Source organism: Halichoerus grypus, chromosome 1 (assembly GCF_964656455.1).
Source record: "Halichoerus grypus chromosome 1, mHalGry1.hap1.1, whole genome shotgun sequence".
In the NCBI taxonomy this organism is placed as follows: domain Eukaryota; kingdom Metazoa; phylum Chordata; class Mammalia; order Carnivora; family Phocidae; genus Halichoerus; species Halichoerus grypus.
In genome coordinates this window covers 195,639,791-195,659,225 of record NC_135712.1, presented here as the reverse complement: position 1 = coordinate 195,659,225, position 19,435 = coordinate 195,639,791, and the positions used below count along the sequence as shown (strand labels likewise).

Below are 19,435 nucleotides of genomic sequence, written 5' to 3'. Positions count from 1 at the left end.
TGTCTCTCTGAGGGGGGATCAAGTGACAAGGCCACATCTGCCAGGGACCCCAGTGGTCCCACTGGAAGATGCGAGCTTCTTCAGGGCTAGGGCAGAAGTTGGGGACGGGGAGCCTGACACACAGCCCCCTCTCAGCCTAGCGTTTGAGGCCTTCACACCAGCTACTCACGCCAACCTGGCCTCTCATTTCTTCTGCTTCTGGTCCTCACACATCCACCCATCCATTCATGTATTCACTCATTCCTTAATGCATTGAGTGTCCATGGAGCCCCTCCTATGGCCAGGCCCTGCAACCACAGAGGATGACATGCAGCCATCGGCAGGGCCTTGGAGGCCTGCTGAGGGCCAGGACCTCCTCCTCAGGGCCCTGGATGGTCAGAGGCAGACCAGTGATAAGGTGGGCCTCAGGGTAGGAGGTCCCTGTGCTTAACCCCTCCACCGGAGCAGCCCTCTCCTCTACCACTCACCCCCACCCAGGCCTGGGCCCAGGTTGGCATGGGCCACCCTGGCAACCCACTGGGCTGGCTCCATTTCATTCTGGGTGAGGAGAAAAGGCCAGGCCGGCAGCGTGGTGTGCTTGTGAGTGGAAGGATCGGCCCCATATCCTCCTCCATGCGGCCGTGGTTGGCCCTCTCTGGTGAGGCTGTTCCCTTGATCATCCGGATTGGACTCCGGGGCTCTGCCATCCATGAGCAGGCCTGAGGGCACAAGCACGGCAGGAAGGCCCAGGACTCGGGGGTCAGGAGGAGCAGGGGGCTCCAAGTCCAAGCTGCTACGCGGTGGGGCTGGAACACGGATGCCTGAGCCCCCTGAGCCCAGCCCCCAGAGTGCGGGCCCTGAGCCAGCCAGCCCCCTTGGCACTCCACCACATGGCTCAGGCCCGCAGTCCCCAGCTGGGGGGGGCCAGGAAGAATGCAGGTGGGTCCGGCGGGGCCCCCATTCCCCAGAACATCCCCACCAGGGAGAAAGAAGCTTGGCTCTGCTCCCCTTCCTTCCCCACCTTAGACATCACCCAGTCCTGGGCAATTTGGTGTTGCCATGACAACCACACACTTTCTTCTTCCCTAGTTAGCAGATTGAATCTGAGTTGCAGATTAAATCCTGGTGAGCTGTCTGTTTAGAAAGCGTGCGGCTGCTTGGAGAGATGTATGCATCTTCAATTTCCCAAGCGCCTCTGAAGCCCACTCCTTGTTTCTGATGGCTGAGGCCAAGGAGGTGCGCCCCGCACTGCTCCCTGGGGTGCTGCTCCCGGGGGTGGTCCCAGCCCAGTGGCAGACCCCCGAGATCTGGCTTCCCACCGGCACAACCGCATGGACACTCTGGTGTGTCGCCTCCGAGGGAAGCTGGACAGTGGCCGTCAGCGGCCCCAGACAATGCGCAGGCCTCTTTGATGGCAAGAGCTCTGGACTCAGGAGGCCCTCTCCGGCCCCTTCAGGGGAGTGTGGTGCTTTTAGGGACTCAGGCAACCATGGCTGACGGTTGCCTTTGTGTGAACAACCGGATGACTGGGCCCTCAGGCCCCCAGAATGACCTTAACCTCCGCACTTTCCCCAGAGCCGACCTTAACCAACCCTGACCAACAAAGATCAGAGCTCACCGGGAGTGGGGTCAGAGCTCAGCGCCCTGATGAAGCAGACCTGGGAGGGGGGACGAATGGCCCTGTCTGGAATGAGGGGTGGCGGTGCTGGTGGCCCTGGGAAGCATGCAGGGCACTTGGGCAGGGGCATCATGGGCACCGAGTCCTTCTCTCCAGAGGGCTTGGGCTGTCATTGGTCACCTCCTACCCTGGATGCCAGTTGTCCCCAGGGCCAGGCAGGCCCACTTTGTTCGTGCCGAATGCTCGGTGCCTGGTCTGGAGCCATGACTCGTCACAGTTTCAGCCTGGCCGCTGGAAGGGCAGGTAGCACGAGGGTGGGCAGAGAAAGGCGTGGCCCAGCCTGTGGCCAGGTCTGCCTGGGCTAGGGATGGAAAGGGCATGGGGAGACATTCAGGACAAGCAGGAGGACCTGCCTCTGCCCTCAGGACTCACGTGCAGTCCTGTTAAACCCTCCGCGTGGTCCTGTTCACGTGGCTGTCATCCCCTGGGCTGCGGCAGCCTCAGGCTGGGGGCTGTCTCCTGGTTTAGGCATTTATGGTGTTCACTCAGAGTTTTCTGATTTTGTAGGGGAGAGCATAAAGTACAAGAAGAAGAAGGAGAAGGAGAAGGAAGAGGAGGAGGAGAAGGAGGAGGAGGAAGAGGAGAAGAACCAGGAGGAGGAGGAGAAGAAGGAGGAGAAGAAAGAGGAGGAGGAGAAGGAGATGGAGGAGAACGAGAAGGAGATGGAGGAGAACGAGAAGGAGGAGGAGGAGGAGAAGGAAGAGGAGGAGAAGGAGGAGGAGAAGGAAAAGGAGGAGGAGGAGGAGAAGAAAGAGGAGGAGAAGGAGGAGATGGAGGAGAACGAGAAGGAGGAGGAGGAGGAGAAGGAAGAGGAGGAGAAGGAGGAGGAGAAGGAGGAGGAGGAGAAGGAAGAGGAGGAGAAGGAGGAGGAGAAGGAGGAGGAGAAGGAGGAGGAGAAGAAGGAGGAGGAGAAGGAAGAGGAGGAGGAGAAGGAGAAGAAGGAGGAGAAGGAGGAGGAGAAGGAGGAGGAGAAGAACGAGGAGGAGGAGGAGAAAGAAGAGGAGGAGAAGGAGAAGAACAAGAAGGAGAAAGAGGAGGAGGAGAAGAAGGAGGAGGAGGAGGAGGATGAGAAGAGGGAGGAGGAGGAGGAGAAGGAGGAGGAGCCGCTGGGCAAGGAGCCCGATGTGGGGCTCCATCCCAGGACCCTGGGATCATGACCTGAGCCGAAGGCAGATGCTTAACGACTGAGCCACCCAGGCGCCCCCTGTGTATTCCTTCTGCACAGTCTGAGGTTAGGTCTTACCTCAATGACTTCAGGCCTCTTAAACACACAGGCAACACTCAAAACCCTTTAGTGCTTCCTTAGGTCAAATCAAAAGGTGGAAGTATAGTGAAGTCATTCAAATGCAAACTACAGGATTCCTCACAAATTACTGGTATGAAGGTAGAAAAGATACAAAAAAGACCTTATAATATCATAGATTACCAAAATATTCTACAGTTTGCCCTAACAGAGAGCAGCTTTCCCAAGCTGCTGCAAAATGATCCTAAAATCACTAGCAAGAAGAAACAGAACAAGAATAAAGTTTATGTTTACATTGGCTCCACGTCATAATTTTTCTCCATGCTGGTTTCCTCAGAAAGATCTTTATGGTACAGGCAATAATGACAGCGATATCTAAATCTTTCCACTCTTGATTCACCCTCCTCTGTTTCCTTCTGCTGTAGATCTTTTTGAAGCTGGGACCCGGGGTTGAGGTAATGCTGGTATTGAATCATTCGAATCATCCTTGCAATCCTTTCTTTCCGAGCAGTTAACAAAGTCCTTACTCCAGTCCTCCTGCTGCTGCTAAGGATGCGCTCAACCAGCCCCTGTGGTTTCGTCTCTGTCCTGCTGTTGGGATGCCTATTCTGGTAGAGGGGAAGGGAGTTTGAAACTAGAGTCGAGAGTCAATTTACCAAGGTTCTTTGTTAATACTTCGGAGATAGTTTGAGAGGCACCTGAGCCTTCCTGGGAATTCTCTTCACTGGGCATCTGAGATAATCCCCGGGCCCAGGTTGGGTAAAGCTGCTTTGGCAAATCCATTGGAAGCCCAGTCACAGACCGAAGCTCCTCCTCGATCTTCAGGGTCCAGTGGGAGGTGATGCTCAAGACTCAACTTGCTACGAAGTAGCCTTGGAAGAACTTCATAGCCCAGGAAGAGCAAGAAAAACCCAAACTCCAACAAAGTGTGGAGTGGCAAGAGAAAGAACCAACCTCTAAATTTCGGTCGGGTTTCCTCTTAAAACTACTGTTTACATAGTTTTAAATACATAAACACTGACTATCCCTTCACCCCGGACTGTGCCATTGGAGGGATGGGAGGGAAGTGTGTGGAGAAGTGCCTACCAGAGCTCATTTTTCCATACTATGAGGTCTATGTTCTAACAGGGGAAAAATCAAGAAATAGCAATATAAGCAAATTATTGAGAAATGAGAAGGTAAACAGATGAAGAATTGGCCAAAGGAACTGAAAGGAGGGGCCAGGGAGAGGGAAGCTCAGGGTGGGGGGCAGAACCCACCAGTTTTGGGTTACCAGCCTTGTAGTACTGTTCAACTTTTAAAACTTTGGACATGTATTATTTTGATCCAAAGAAAAATTGAAAATAAAACCAGGTAGGGTTTGGATAAAGACTTTGTAAATCGCCCAGTAAATCATGAAGTCGGGAGAGAGCACAGCAGGGATCTGCGCTCAGGTCTGTGGCCAAAGGCATGAGAACTTGGGGTGACTTTGTCAAGACCATGGACTCAACCTATGGGCTGGGCAGCTCGCCAAGCCCCACCTCACAAAGGCTGCAAAAATGGGCTTGGAGCTTAAGGGGATGCACACCATGCCTCTGGGCAGGGAAACAAAGGCTCAAAGCCACCAGCCCGTGGAGGGCACGTCATGCCCGGGGTCAAGCGGGAGCAGCAGAGATGCCTTCCGGGCTGTTCCCTTCCTTTCTGCTTACTGGGGGCTTTTGTCCCCAAGTTCTCCGTGCAGTCAGGCTGATTAATCAGACGAGAGCTGGGGCATCAGTGACTTTCCCGACACTTCCTGGGAAGTGATTCCTTGGGGCAGACGCATACTCTCCTTCCGGCTGCAGGAGGCAGCGGAGCGTGGAGGGTCAGGTCCTCGTTGCCAGCTTGTGGTCACCAGGGACACCGAGGCCCGCTGTTCCTCCAGGGTTTCCCTGGCCTCAGCAGTGACTGGCTGCCGTGATACCCCAGCTAATGCTGACCATGGCTGGGTGCCTGACATCATGTGAAGTCCTTTCCAGATGTGGGACCCCAGTGCAAGGAGGGGTTCGGCCCACTGGCCAGCAGGTCCTGAGTGCGGGCCTCCAGGCTGGCCGGTCGGTCATGAATGTCGCGTGAGCTGGGCAGTCTTCCATCCATCCCGGGCTTCCTCGGGCTCCGACTGGCGCCGAGAGGCCGTGACCAGCTCTGATACAGCAAGTGTGCTGTCAGGGTTCATCTGCAGGTGAAATGCAGAAGTAGGTCCAGTACGGAGAGGTCTCCGTGTCAGGATACTGACCACTGTGCGGTTTACAACATAGCAAAAAATCGGAGACAACCTTAAAGTGTATACATGTGGTAAAAGAGAGCATCGCAGAGGGCAGCAGAAGCAGGCAGGGCGCATGTGCTACATGCGAGGTGACAAGAGGCATGGACAGGAGGCAGCCTTTTAAACTGTCTGCAGGGCACTGGCTGCCCGGGGATAATTTTTTTTTTTTAGATTTCGTTTATTTATTTATTTTAGAGGAGGTGGGGAAGGGGCAGAGGGAGAGGGACCAGTAGACTCCCCACTGAGTGCAGAGCCCGACGCGGGGCTCTATCTCACAGCCCTGAGATCAGGCCCTGAGCTGAAACCAAGAGTAGGATGCTTAACCGACTGAGCCACCCGGGCGCCCCTGCAGGGATAATTTATAATTTACAATTTAATATTAAGAAATATATAAAATACATAATAGTATCAGGAGATAAAATCACTTGTTATCAGGCCGAACAGTGCATGCAGACGTGTGACTCTGGTCCACTTCCCCTGTCTGAACACGGCTCAGGCTCCAGCCTCGGAGTGCACAGATACACCCACTCTCCAGCCTCCCCTCCAGCCCCCAAGAACTGCTGCACAGTGACCTTTCCTTGGCTCCCATGATGGCCCCAGAGCAATAGTGAGCAGGGATGAGAATCTTCTGGAGATGGAAAAGAGGTCAAGTTAACCCCCAGGGTCTGATGTGGAGACAAAGGCAGGGCTGGAGTTAGAATGTGATTCTCAGGCTCCCTGGCTCTGCTGATTATCTGGATCAACAGCTGGTTCCAGGGCCAAGACCTCATCTCCCAGGCTGCGAGGGCAACTGGAGCCCTGGCGGGGGTTGGAGGGGTGGCCCACGGAGGCAGATGGGAATGGGGGAATCTGGAGCAGCGGGCTGTGTGGGCCAGACCCAGGCACACCCAGGTCACAGCTCTTTGAGGAGGAGCAAGAGGAGGAAGAGGAAGGCCTGATGGACCCCCACCACTGAGATATGACCTAGATACCGAATGTCAACAGCCTTACTCCTTCCCCAAAGATCAGCGCCAGGCCCAGACATGCCTGGTGTCTGCGTGCTGTCTATGAGTCCTAGCTGTGGCCAGGACATATGTCCCTTCTTAGGAAACCCCTTCTTAACAGTAACACTCAAGACAGCACCCACTGGGTACCCCAAGAACTGGCCTTTCTCTTCCTCCCAACTGCTTCTGGAAGGAGAAAGCCAGTTGATCTGAACCTGGCACCGTCATCCCAGTCCAGCGAAGGAAAAAACAGAAGCAAACACAGAGTTTAGAGGTTAAGTCTGATAGGCTGACTGCAGAGACAATGCTTGGTTTTTGTTGTCTTAGGGTGAGGAGGAAGAACGCCACGAGTGTTCTACCAGCTGTGATGAGTGGGTTCGGCTGAGGACCCTGGCAAACTGGTGAGTGAGGCTGTGTAGGGGTGCCAGGGCCCCGGGCCTAAAGCTGAGGCCGGGGGGAGCCAGTGCCTTTGGCTGCCCGCCCCATGGCAGGACCAGCTCAGGCCTCTCCCTCTCCTTCCCACAGCGGCTGGCCCTCCTGGGACAAAGCCACGTTCTCTTCCAATCACCAGGGGCCCTGTTTCTTTCTGCTTTAATCCAAGGCTGTGGGGAAATCGAAACAACCAGCTGAGGCAATTTCTGAAATTGCTGAAAATCACTTAACCAGCTTCTGAAGCATCCCCTTATGTTCTGGGAAGCCGCTCAGGCTGAGCCTGAGAGAGGCATTTGCTGGCCACTCATGGCCGTCTCCGAAAGCTGGGCCTTTGCCTCCCCAGGCCTGGCCGCCAGAGCCTGCCAAGATTTAGGAGTCCCAGGGCCTGGCTCTGCACGGTCCCGACCCACGTTCTCGCCCTCGTAAGCTCCCCCAGGCAAGCTGGGCCGAAGAGGGGCTTTCATTTCCTCTTCAGTCGTAGCTTCACCTTCAAGGAAAGGGGAAAGAAGTATTTCTACTTGAGGAAGAAAGGACTCTCAACCGCATACATGTGACTTCTGTGGGCTGGGGACGGGGAGGAGGAAGCAGGCATGGGTGAAAGCAATGTCCCCAGAGCCACAGTTCCTCACTAACTCTGTTTGGCAGACTTACCATTTCACTCACAGGGCAAACACGAGGCTGGTGCTAGGCACCCCCCACTCAGGGCCCTACGTCCTCTCCTTGATTTCTGGCCACATCCTAGGAGGCAAGTGCTCTTACGCCCATTTTCAGATGAGTCAACTGAGGCTCAAAGGGAAAGTGCCTTGCTCAAGGTCACACAGTTTGAAGCGGGGCTGGATCACACCCTTCTCTGGAGGAGCCCCCCCCCCCCACCGCCCCCAACCCGCCTTCCTGATTCTCAAGGGAGAAGATCACAGGGCTGTTGGAAGAAAGGGAAAGGAGTGGGATGGGGACAGAGCAGCCTGGGAGGTCAAAAGCACAGGCAACAGGGCCTGACGGGGGTGAGGGCCCAGCAGCTGGGGAGGTGAGGACAGGTGTGAGGGTCGGAGGCCGGAGAGCAGGGTGGATGGCAGCCACACTCCCCAGGGCGTCCTTAGAGTCAGCCGGCGCAGGTGCGGAGCAAAGGGACGGGGAGCTGTGTTTCCAAGGCGACGCGCTCTGGATGAAGGCCTTTGGTGGGTGAGAGAGCCAAGGAGGAGCGGCGAACTCCCCGCTTCTCTCTCCTCTGCTAGCTCAGCCTGAAACAGTCCTGAGTTGGGCCCACAGGGCGGGAGAATGGGGCCTGGGCAGCACGGAGGGGGTGGATGGTGCCGAGGGAGTAAGCCTGGCCGCGGGATCCGGAACCCAAGAGAAAGCCGGTGGGGAGGCAGGCACTCGGGGTGCGTGGGAAGCCGCTCTCAGAGCTGCCTCCGCCGGCCTGCCTCTGCTCTTCCACCTTCCCTGGGCCAGGCGGGGTGGCTGGGGACAGAGGAGGAAGCTGAGCGCGGAGGGCAAGACCTCCTGCAGAGTGAGGAAGTGGCCTGGGAGTCCCAGAGTCAGCTGCCTTCCCGCTCCTTGCTGGCATCACCTGGGGGCAAGGACACACAAACACTGGGCGGGGGGGGGGGGGGGGGGGAGCTTTTTCTTTGTAAAGCAACATCAGTTTTTGGTAAGATTGATCTCTCTCAAGCATTTCTTATCCAAGCTAATGCTAATGCCTGTGCAAAGGCAACAAGCTCAAATTCTTTAAGATGGAACGAAGACTGACGGACTGAGGCAGGGCGGGACTTGTAGGGGAAAATGAGCCTTAGAAGGTCTGGGAAGAGCTTTAAAACATCAAACCCTGTAGATTTCAAAGTGTCTTTTTGTTTTTAACAAAAACACTCTTTCAAGCAAACTCTTAAACTAACCCCCAAATTTCAAAATGAATAAAAGAGGCACTGCTCCTCCTAGAACAGGAACAGAGCAGGAGTGGAGCCCTAGCAGTAGGAGCAGGGGAGGAGGAGGAGCAGGGGATGGAGGAGCAGGAGCAGGGCAGGAGGAGCAGGAGGAGCAGAGCAGGACGAGCAGGAGGAAGAGGAGGAGCAGGAAGAGCAGGATGAGGAGGAGGAGCAGGAAGAGCAGGAGGAGCAGGAGGAGGAGGAGGAGTAGGAGGAGCAGGAGGAGGAGGAGCAGGAGCAGGAGGGGCAGGAGGGGCAGGAGGGGCAGGAGGGACAGGAGGAGCAGGAGGGCAGGAGGGACAGGAGGGACAGGAGGAGCAGGAGCAGCAGGAGCAGGAGGAGGAGGAGGGGCAGGAGGAGCAGGAGGAGCAGGAGGGACAGGAGGGACAGGAGGGACAGGAGGAGCAGGAGCAGCAGGAGCAGGAGGAGGAGGAGAGGCAGGAGCAGGAGGAGCAGGAGGAGGAGGAGGAGCAGGAGGAGCAGGAGGAGGAGCAGGGGCAGGAGGAGCAGGAGGAGCAGGAGCAGCAGGAGGAGCAGGAGGGGCAGGAGGAGCAGGAGGGGCAGGAGGAGCAGGAGCGGCAGGAGGAGCAGTAGGAGCAGAGCAGGAGGAGCAGGAGGAGGAGTAGCAGGAGGAGCAGGAGGAGCAGGAGGGGCAGGAGGAGCAGGAGCAGCAGGAGGAGCAGAGCAGGAGGAGCAGGAGGAGGAGGAGCAGGAGGAGCAGTAGGAGCAGAGCAGGAGGAGCAGGAGGAGCAGGAGGAGGAGGAGCAGGAGGAGCAGGAGCAGCAGGAGGAGCAGGAGGAGCAGGAGCAGCAGGAGCAGCAGGAGGAGCAGAGCAGGAGCAGGAGGAGCAGGAGGAGCAGGAGGGGCAGGAGGAGCAGGAGGAGCAGGAGGAGCAGGAGGGGCAGGAGGAGCAGGAGGAGCAGGAGCAGCAGGAGCAGCAGGAGGAGCAGAGCAGGAGCAGGAGCAGGAGGAGGAGGAGCAGGAGCAGGAGCAGGAGGAGCAGGAGGGGCAGGAGGAGCAGGAGGGGCAGGAGGAGCAGGAGGAGGAGCAGGAGGAGCAGGAGGAGGAGGAGGAGCAGGAGAAGCAGGAGGAGGAGCAGGAGGAGGAGCAGGAGGGGCAGGAGGAGCAGGAGGAGCAGAGCAGGAGGAGCAGCAGCAGGAGGAGCAGGAGGAGCAGAGCAGGAGGAGCAGAAGGAGGAGGAGGAGCAGGAGGAGGAGCAGGAGGAGGAGCAGGAGGGGCAGGAGGAGCAGAGCAGGAGGAGCAGGAGGAGCAGCAGCAGGAGGAGCAGGAGGAGGAGGAGGGGCAGGAGGAGCAGGAGGAGCAGGAGGAGGAGGAGCAGGAGGAGCAGGAGCAGGAGGAGCAGGAGGAGGAGGAGCAGGAGCAGGAGGGACAGGAGCAGGAGGAGCAGGAGGAGGAGGAGTAGGAGGAGGAGGAGTAGGAGGAGCAGGAGGAGGAGGAGGAGCAGGAGGGGCAGGAGGAGCAGGAGGGGCAGGAGGAGCAGGAGGAGCTGGAGCAGGAGCAGCAAGAGGAACTGGAGCAGGAGGAGCAGGAGGAGGAGCAGGAGAGGCAGGAGGAGCAGAGCAGGAGGAGCAGCAGCAGGAGGAGCAGGAGCAGGAGGAGCAGAAGGAGGAGGAGGAGCAGGATCAGGAGGAGCAGGAGGAGGTGCAGGAGGGGCAGGAGGAGCAGCAGCAGGAGGAGCAGCAGCAGGAGGAGCAGGAGGAGGAGCAGGAGGAGCAGGAGGAGGAGGAGGGGCAGGACGAGCAGGAGGAGCAGGAGGAGGAGGAGCAGGAGGAGCAGGAGCAGGAGGAGCAGGAGGAGGAGGGGCAGGAGCAGGAGGAGCAGCAGGAGGAGCAGGAGCAGCAGGAGGAGCAGGAGGAGGAGGAGCAGAAGGAGGAGGAGGAGCAGGAGGGGCAGGAGGAGCAGGAGGGTCAGGAGGAGCAGGAGGGGCAGGAGGAGCAGGAGGAGCTGGAGCAGGAGCAGCAGGAGGAACTGGAGCACGAGGAGCAGGAGGAGGAGCAGGAGCAGCAGCAGGAGCAGGAGCAGGAGGAGGAGGAGCAGAGCAGGAGGAGCAGGAGCAGCAGCAGGAGCAGGAGCAGCAGGAGCAGGAGGAGGGGGAGCAGAGCAGGAGGAGCAGGAGCAGGACAGTGCCTGCCCCCACTCAGGCTCAGGCGTTACCACGACAGATTGCACGGGGCCCTAGGATCAGGGAGAATCCGATTGCCGAGGTAACGGGCAGACCCCCAGTTCTGCCACCTCCTTCCTGGCTGGGTGGCCCAGGGCAAATGAAGCGAGTTCTCTGTGTCTCGGCTTCCTCACCTGTAATACCCAGACAACAGATAGCGCTGGTGCAGAGATCTAGCCTCTGACACCGCTCAGGCATGTGGTCACCCAGTGCCTGGCACATGGTCAGTGCTCCATAGTTGGCAGAGCGAGAGGGGCTTGTTCAAGGTCGCCCAGTGAGTTAGGCAAGGGCAGCCAGGCTGCGCGGTAGAACGACGGCACGTGCACATTGCCACATGCCGTTTAGAGCACCCAACCCTGCTCAACCATGCTTCCGAAGGCAGAGGGGGACGCCAGTGGGTTTCCTCAGTGACCATGCAGAGGGAAGACACACGACAGGCAGAACACCTCTGGGGGCCTGCCACCCGGAGCCTGGCTCTCAGCCCTGTGCTTGCAGGTTTGCTGCAGGAGAGCTGAGAGGGGGCGACAAGTCGCCAGAGTGCCTGGGCGTCATGCCATCACCCCGCTGGGGAGCTGGAGCGACACATGATTTCACTCAAGGATACAAAAGAAAAAATGGCAAGGAGCTCTGTCCCTTTTATTGCCCCCCACAGCCTGACATCTGCATACCTGCAAGACATCCTCTTGTCACCCGAGAGATGCCACTCAGGGATCTCATGAGCTACACGAGGAAGAAAGGAATCTTGGACTCTGGTTCAGGAACATAAAAATGCACTCTGCTCATCTGGTTTGTTCATAAAACTGTGAATGCCCTAGGGGAAACAGAAAGCTATTTTCACAACATTCCCTAGTCTGGTTGAGATTATGTGTGGAGTAAAACATTCCCATTTTTGTCATGGCTACAGAGGTTTCCTTTTCCCGCGTTTTCATCGTGCCCCCTGCACAGCCAGGCCAGGCCCTGAGGAGGGCTGGACAAGAGCGTGCTCCGAGACTGGGGAGACGAGTTAACCAGTGCAGGGCTGGGCGGGGCGGGGGGGGGTCCTCACACCTCCGGGAAGGATGGAGGCACCTGCATCACCCGAGTTGTCCCATAATCCGCCTGGGCACGGGGTGGAAGTGAAAAGGCCATCTGGGAGAGGCCCTCTGGTCCCCCGTAGGCCATTCTCTCTCGTGTCGCCTTTTGTGATTTTCAAAAGCAGGTGCAAAGAAGTGAGTGAGGGGTAGGTGAGCCGGGAACAAACCCGGTGCTGCCCTCAGTGAGTCATGCTTTCATCCCAGACCGCCTTCTCCCCTGACACACGTGGCCTGGGGAAGCCACACATCCCTGGAAAGGGTGTCAGGGTCTCTCAGACACGAACCAGAAACACGCTGCTCAGCGGTCGTGTCCCTGCTCACTGCCTCCTCTGATGGCCTCAGAGCCCTGCCTCGAGGCCCCGGTTTGTGCCACATGGTACAGATGAGAGGCAAGGACCGAGACCCCCCAGTTTTCCCGGCTCCTTTCCCACCAAGCACTGTGAACCAGGTGGCCTCGGCCAAATGCATTTGTCTGGCCAGGGCAACACTGACACAGTGGGGTCAACAGGGTCATAACTTTGGGACACATCTATTGGAGGGAGGGAGGAAATGAGACAAACCAATGGTGCTTTAGAAGATCCCTTCACAAGTCAGCTGTTCTGTCGTGGGCCCTCATGCAGCTCCTGAGGCGGAGGGGCAAACCTGGATGGCGCGTGCCACCCTGCCCGGCGCCTACCCAGTGAGAGCTGACTGAACCAGGGCTCGGCTGCCCCAGGGCGGCCCAGCCGCTGGCTCACTTATGACTTTGACCCACAGCCTCTGCCCATTACGGATAATGTGGGCCAGCTCCCTTTCTCCTGCAGGGGCTTTGCGTTGGGAACAGAAGTTAAAGCTGAGAGGATTGGGGGCTGGAGACAAAAGAAGAGGTGAAAGAGAAGGTCTCATCAGTGGCAAAGCCCAGGCCTCTGCCCTGAGGCAGCACCCGGTTCTGAGGACTCCTGCTTGCACTGCCCACCAGCCTGACCCCCCCCACCCCAGCTGTCTGGGCCCCAGGAGAGGCGAGATCACCCCAGCATGAGGCCTCAAAGAGCAGAGAAGGCCGGGAGCTGCCCTGGTGCCCGTGCCAGGCCTCCAGCCTCCCAGTCAGGTGGCTTCACAGGCACCCCTCCCTCCTTCTCCAGCTCCCAGGGCCCCAAGTTCATTGGGCCTTATGGGTGCAGCATCCAGGGGCCCTCAACTCCTGAGGAACCTGACCCGGCAACAGAACAGCATGCCAAATCACCCACCACAACTTTGTGCACGCGTACGAGAGTTACGTTCAATTGCGGGGGGGGGGAGGGGCGGTGCAGAGTGCACAGCACTAGCTGTGACAAGCTGTGGGGAGCGTCTCCATGAGGCTGCTGGAGCCCGCAGAGGCTGGTGCAGAGTTCTGGGTGCACTGACTCTGGTGAGGACCTAGTCAGGAGGGGAAAGACCAAACTCCCTACATCTCACCTCCAGCCCCTTCCGCCTAAGCCACACTGTCCAGGGATGATGGAGGAGTTGCTGGGCAAAGAACCGACTGCACTTTGGGACAGGGGCACCCAGCAACTTCTGTTAATTAAGAAGTATTTATAAGCCTTCATTAGGCCCCTAAAGGAGGCCGAACGACACTAGGAGCCCAGTTTTCCAATTTTGCTGTGATGGACCCAGATAATTCTGGTTAAAAAGGAATTGACATTAAATAGCAGGACTGATAATGCCATGGTAATTGGGGTCAGACAGATGACGCAAATCAATAGAAGTCTTCCTTCCCCTCAAATTCTTCCCCCAAAGCATCTTTTTCTCCCTACCTTTGAAAGTTAATTAGCAAATGAAACACTGACATTAAAAGGTCCCTCGCCCAGGTACAGCAAGCACAGGCAGAACAGAACAACAGCATCTGATCGGCTCACAAGTCCAATGTCCAAAGTAAATACAGGGTCCAGCACCTGATAAAGGTGAGAGCGTACCCTGGACTCCCCCAAATCACACTAAAATAACACACTTGCCCTACTGGCCCAATATCTGAGCCCTCACCTAGGGAGCCAGCAAGGGAAAGCTCCAGAGGCAGCGGTCAGGCCCACCTGCACTTCCAGGAGGCGGCCAGGGGGTGGAGGCAGAGGTCGGTGAAGTGCAAAGAGCCGGCTGCCTCCGCCCGACAGCCCAGGGGGCAGGCGCTAGTGGCCAGTAAACAGGCGTTCGCAGGGACTTTTCCTACAGACAGGGAAGCAGGTGGTGGGAAGGAGCCCCGGGGCTGCCGGCCTAGCTGGCCACCTTTCGAGAGGAGCGGCCCTGGGCTGGCAGCGGCGCCAGCGGGACGGCACGGGACGAGGAGACACAGGGCAGGGGCTGTCAGGCCCAGCCGCCCTCCACGCTGGAGAGCAGAGCAGGAACCGGGCTGGGCCTACTCCCGAGAGCTGGGGGGCTGGCAAGGTTCGGGCAACAGGGACTCTTCCTGGAGCAGAGAACGGACATCGTGAGCTGCTGGTCTCGGGCCCTGACGCAGGTGAGGGCGATGGGGTATGCCAACCTTGGTTCGCCAAAAAAGCTGATCCCAGAGCCCTGCCCGCAGACATGGTCCCGAAGGTCTGGAGTGGGTCCTGGGAACCCACATTTCTGACTTGCAACCAGGCAATTCCGAGGCAGGTAGTTTAAAGGCCATGCTTGGCGTCTGGGGTCAGGTGGGCATGGGGTGGGTAACAGGGCTCTAGGGGAAGGAGTGGTGGTCAAGGGCAGCAGAGAAGGAACTTGTGAGGGCTAAAGGCCCATTTCTGTGCACTCAAGAGACAAAAGTGCATGAGACGGAGGGAGGGCTGCCTCAGTGTGTGCCGCACCCCCTCCCCCCGGCTCCCCACCATGGGACAATCGGTTCTTCTGAGACAGCCTGACCGTGCCTCATAAGCACATAACCACGGCCATGCTTTTGGAGGGTCTCTGACTGACAAGTGATATCTTACATTTAGTTACTTTTCCAATTAGTGGGATGCATTCTCCCTTTGAATAGATAAAAGGCCCAAGTGCCTGGGTGCTAGTCTCAGTGCACTGGTGGGTCTTGATCCTTGGCCCTTCGGCTCTGGCTCCCGGCCAGTGGATTTACACGTGTGCATTTTAGGCAAACCACCATCTGATGCAAGGTGCCCTGCTCTCTGGGTGTAAACAGAAAGCTTGGGACATCAGGGCCAGATGATCACTGTTATCCAAGATACAGTTTGCGCAGGTAGCTCTGAAGGTCAATCACACCCAAAAGGAATTAATATATTATCGAAAGAAGAAAAATGCTTTGTCACCTCAGAACAATGCCCGGTGACGTTGCCTGCTGGGTGTAGGGAGCTGGGCCTCGGCCTGGAGCAGCCAGACTCCCAGGCTTGCCACGCTGGTCCTGAAGCTGGCATTCGGGGTTACTGACCAGCGCTGGAAGCAATGGGTCGGTGGGAAGGGCTTGCCTTAAGCACATACCCCATTTTATTCTGAAGGGAAATCGTACATCACTTCACCGTGGGCTGCCATCTGTGCAATCTTCACATGAGCAGCGTTCCCTTCGGGGGCCAAGGTAGCTCACACTGGATCGCTGCTTCCTTCAGAGCCTTCTCGTTCAGGTGGCTGGGCCAGCGGTCTCACACCAGCCTGCACTGGCTCTGGGAAGGTGGTCCGGGGCATGCAGCAATGACGATGAGGGGCGTGACTCCCCCCAGCTAACTCTGGGAAACGTGACCCACAAGACTCCGCATTTCCATTTCCTGGACTTCTCATTGAGAAATGTTGTTCCCTCTCTAAAAACCCCAACCACAGTGTTTGCATGGGAGCAGCCACAACTCCTGGGCCACCTCTGGTCTCATCCGGTGCACAACATCAGGTCTCCTTCCTGCTTTTACAGAGTAAGTGACATGTTCCTGCGACATGTAATATGGCTACATCTCTCTTTCTGGGCCAGATCATTGTTAACTATTTCATCCAAGATATAGCTGGTTGGCTTACGGAGCTCCTTAGGTCAATCATGCCCAAAAGGAACACATTAACCAAAAAGAAAAATGTTGATGAGAACAAAATGGTGACAAAAATAAGGTATCTATTTTAAAAGAGCTTTTGGTCTTCCCTTAAAAGTGGAACTCCTCCTTCCTGTTTGTTTGAGGCTTCAAAGGGATGGCGTTTGGGCTGGCGGTTCTCTCCGACGTCTCACCTGCCGGGGTCGGTCCTCCCCCGCGGCAGACCCCTCAGCAGGGCTCTCCTGCACAGCTCATGCGATCCGCCCACAAACCCGCCCCACAGCTGGTCCACGTGCCACAGGTGCCAATGCCTCTGAGGTCACGAGGTTTTGTCAGCCAGTCTGGACACACCTAACTGAGTCCTCACAAAATGGATCAGCTTGGTCTCTGTGAAGAACGCTGTCCCAAGAGTCATTCCCAAACAGAAGGCCCCCACGGCGACATGCGCCAGCCTGGCTGGCCAGCCCTGCTCACAGCAGAGGAACACCTGCGAGAGAACCCACCGTTACTGCCCTGGCCCCTCCACCTGCACCTCCTACCTCGGGGGCAAGCCAGGGGGAGCGAGGCCATGCTGTGCCAGCTTTGAGTCAGATGAAAGGTGTGACAGCTGTGTACTGAGGGGCTAACTCTGTTCCCACTGGTGACACTGTTTAGCCACACCTATCATCACACGCTGTCCTCGAGCCTTGCGGAAGGGGGAAGGGGAGGCAGACACTTGCCCAGCTGGTTCAGGAAGAGCAGGAAGGGAAGCCCAGAGCCAGGGACAGTGGACAGCCTGCAAAAGCATGTGGTGTGAGGGCTGTGGGGATTCTCACCTCGGAAACGCCAGTAATCCCGCCACTGAGGGCGAATGCCCCGAGGAGGGCGGGTGATAGGTACAGGCCCGCCAGGGGCCTGTGCGGGCTCCTTTCATAGTAGCGGTGGATGAAGCAAAGGCTCTGTGTGATGCGAATGCCCATGTTAAAGCAGTTGGCCAAGATGAAGCCCACGCTGCCGCACCATCGAGTCAGGAGGTAGGATAACACCAGGAATGAAGATGAGAGGGCCAGCATTGTGAAATTGTACCTGGGGAGAGGGAGACAAGCAAAGCAGGGGAGTGGGTACCTTGTCCCAAACAAGCCTGCTCCAAAACAAGTGACCATGAACATGGAATCACAGAAAGCACCTCTGAGTTGCCATAACCCAGCTGGTTTTCTTAGCTATGAACACCATATGGATGACATGGGAATGTCACTATCCCCCTTCCCCCCTGAACAGAAGAGTGAGGAAATGAACTCAAAATATTACGGTTTTTAAGCATAACTGGTTAGTTTAAGTGACACTTTGTGATCCAAACACATAAAAATCCTGTTCAGCCCAAGTCTTCAAGGTGAGGCACAGCAATATGACACGGGTAATAATTATATGTGAATGCAAACTATGCGACAGCCATGGTCAGGGTCACAGGCATACGATGATGAGTGAACACACGTGGCCCTTGCCCTGTGAGGTCTGGATGTGTTTTACAGACAAGGAAAACCAGGCACAGGTAGGCTGAGTAATTTGCCTAAGGAGTGACCTCACTCTGGTCCCTAAACTTAGGGAAATGCAGAAGCCCCATAACCTTGGCCAGTGGATTTCACTTAAAGTAACGAGCCTTCAAAATGACATGCACACGGGGAGCAAGCCCTGAACCACGTCAGTGTCCCCCAGATTCTTACACATCCTTCTTCCCTCTGCTCTCCACGTCCCCAGAGCTCTCTGGATTCCTCACTGCATGGATTACGCTGCCCTTCCACTTAGTCAGCTTAGTTACCTTCAGTTCTCAGCAAGGGAAACTGAGTCTCAGCAAAGACAAAACAGCTGCTATAGTCCTCACCAAAAGGCTTGTGGTACAGCCACGAACAAAATTTTCCAGCATCTGGTTTCTGCCTAGTGAGCAGCAGGCATTCTAAGTACATAGTTGTTGAGGAAACCAAACCGTTAGGTCCCCCAGCCCTGTCTGCTGGGTTAGGGAGGCCACTCAGGTTCTGCAAACGAGGGGTGGTAGGAAAGCCACGTGTCTGCTGAATGCCCAGGTACTGGTCCTTGGGCTGACCAAGCCCAAGGTGCCTTGGAGATCAACTTTATCAGAGGGAGTAATAATAATAATACTACACACGCACACACTATCCTCCAACAGGGGAGGTGTGCTTTTCACTAACTACTGACCAATGATCAGAAGAGCCAACTTCACAACAAGCCACTGAGGGTGGGGACCATCACAGACCAGTTAGTTATCTGACCTCTTTTCCAAAAAGAAGTAGAGATGTATGATCGTTTCCCGCCCCCCCAGAAACTATCTCAAATCCTTGGAATTGAGGTTATAGGTTCACAAACTTTCAAAGTCATCCTCACCCAACTCCAAGTAAAACATCAATAACAAATGAAATCAGTAGCTAATTCATGCTAATTCAACAGTGTGGCTTCTTTGGTGTGGCCATCTGGGAAGAGCTGATAATGACAGGGGTCCACTGTTTTTCACTAGAATAGGGCTCTGCAGCTCTTGAACTTTCCAGAACTCACAAATCTAGAGCCTTAAAACCAAATCCACTTCAGGAAAAAAAGAAATTTAAAGACGCAATTAAAATACCACTTTTTAAATTGAATAAACCTGTTGCAAAAGGGTTCTCTTACAAACGAAAATAAATAAATAAAGCTAAGCAAAATTGCCTTGGTCTCCACAGTACAATGAAGTTTGCATAAAAGATGGAGGTTCCTGGTTCTATCCCACAACTTCATGGGATCTGTAGAATACTGAATTTCATACAAAGTAGTCTGTAATGGTATTTATACTGGTGTATGTTAAAACTGACGGAAACTGAACATTAGGTAAAGGAGAAGAATTTACCTCGTAAGCTAGTAACTAAAGTTAGGATTGAGAAACTGGTGGCCATCAGATAACCTTTTAAGTGTAAGGATAAAAAATTAAAGTTGGCTTTGATCAGAATTTTAAATGCTTTATCTGTGGTGTCCATGATCATTATGAAACCACTAGCCACCTTAGGGGAAAAAATATGGTTGGCTTTATTTAAAAGTACACCATTGCTCATTCCAAGTCTTAAGTCATCTTGGGTGAACTCATCTTATCCATTCCCACAGGCTACTGAGAAAAATCATGTAGTTGGTGTCAATACCAGTTTATAGTTTCTGATCTAACCTTATGTGTTGTCAACAGTCACTTTTCTCATTGCTGTTCAAACCCCTCAAAATCCTTACCATTCCACCATAAACTGGCCAGCCCATCAATGGTGCCACTTTGATGTCAAGCACAGCACCACACTGTGTTTCCATCCTGTCTTCCAGTAGACGAGGTTTCTGTTTCCCAGGGCGAATCTGAGTGTGGGCAACACAAAAGAGGAACTGCCCCAATTCTAACTTTACTGACCTAACCCACAGTTTGATTTCAAAATCTAATTGCTGGTTTCCTTGAACCAGTTTTTGTATTTTTTTTTCAGGGGTCTTAAGCTCAGTTAAATGATTTCCAGAAAACATAGCAGGCTCAAAATGTCTTGAGACCTAAATTCTTTCCACTCAGAAAGAGATCCTAAGCCATATATATTTTGTGTATCTTATTATACTAAAAAAAAAAAAAAAAAAAAAATGCCACTTTTAAAATCAATGCAAAATTAGTGACAATAATGACTATTCTATAAGGTTTGGTTAACATAAACAGTCAGTTATTTATGAATGCTTAGTT

General features: G+C 55.3%; 1 protein-coding gene across 3 annotated transcripts in view; it reads right to left on the bottom strand.

Moving 5' to 3' along the window:
• Positions 1–3,027: 3,027 nt before the first annotated feature.
• Positions 3,028–19,435, bottom strand: part of RFT1 (RFT1 glycolipid translocator homolog) — a 52,035-nt gene continuing 35,627 nt past the window's right edge. The window contains exons 12-13 of one of the 3 annotated variants that reach the window (XM_078077103.1): positions 16,533–16,782; positions 3,028–5,094 (exon numbers count right to left, since the gene is read on the bottom strand). In XM_078077103.1, coding sequence (XP_077933229.1) covers positions 4,978–5,094; positions 16,533–16,782 — 367 coding nt within the window. In that variant the 3' untranslated portion in view covers positions 3,028–4,977. Of the gene's footprint in view, positions 5,095–11,312; positions 11,512–14,958; positions 16,205–16,532; positions 16,783–19,435 lie in introns of those variants that run through there. The other 2 variants (XM_078077105.1, XM_036102558.2) reach the window with 2 other exon arrangements.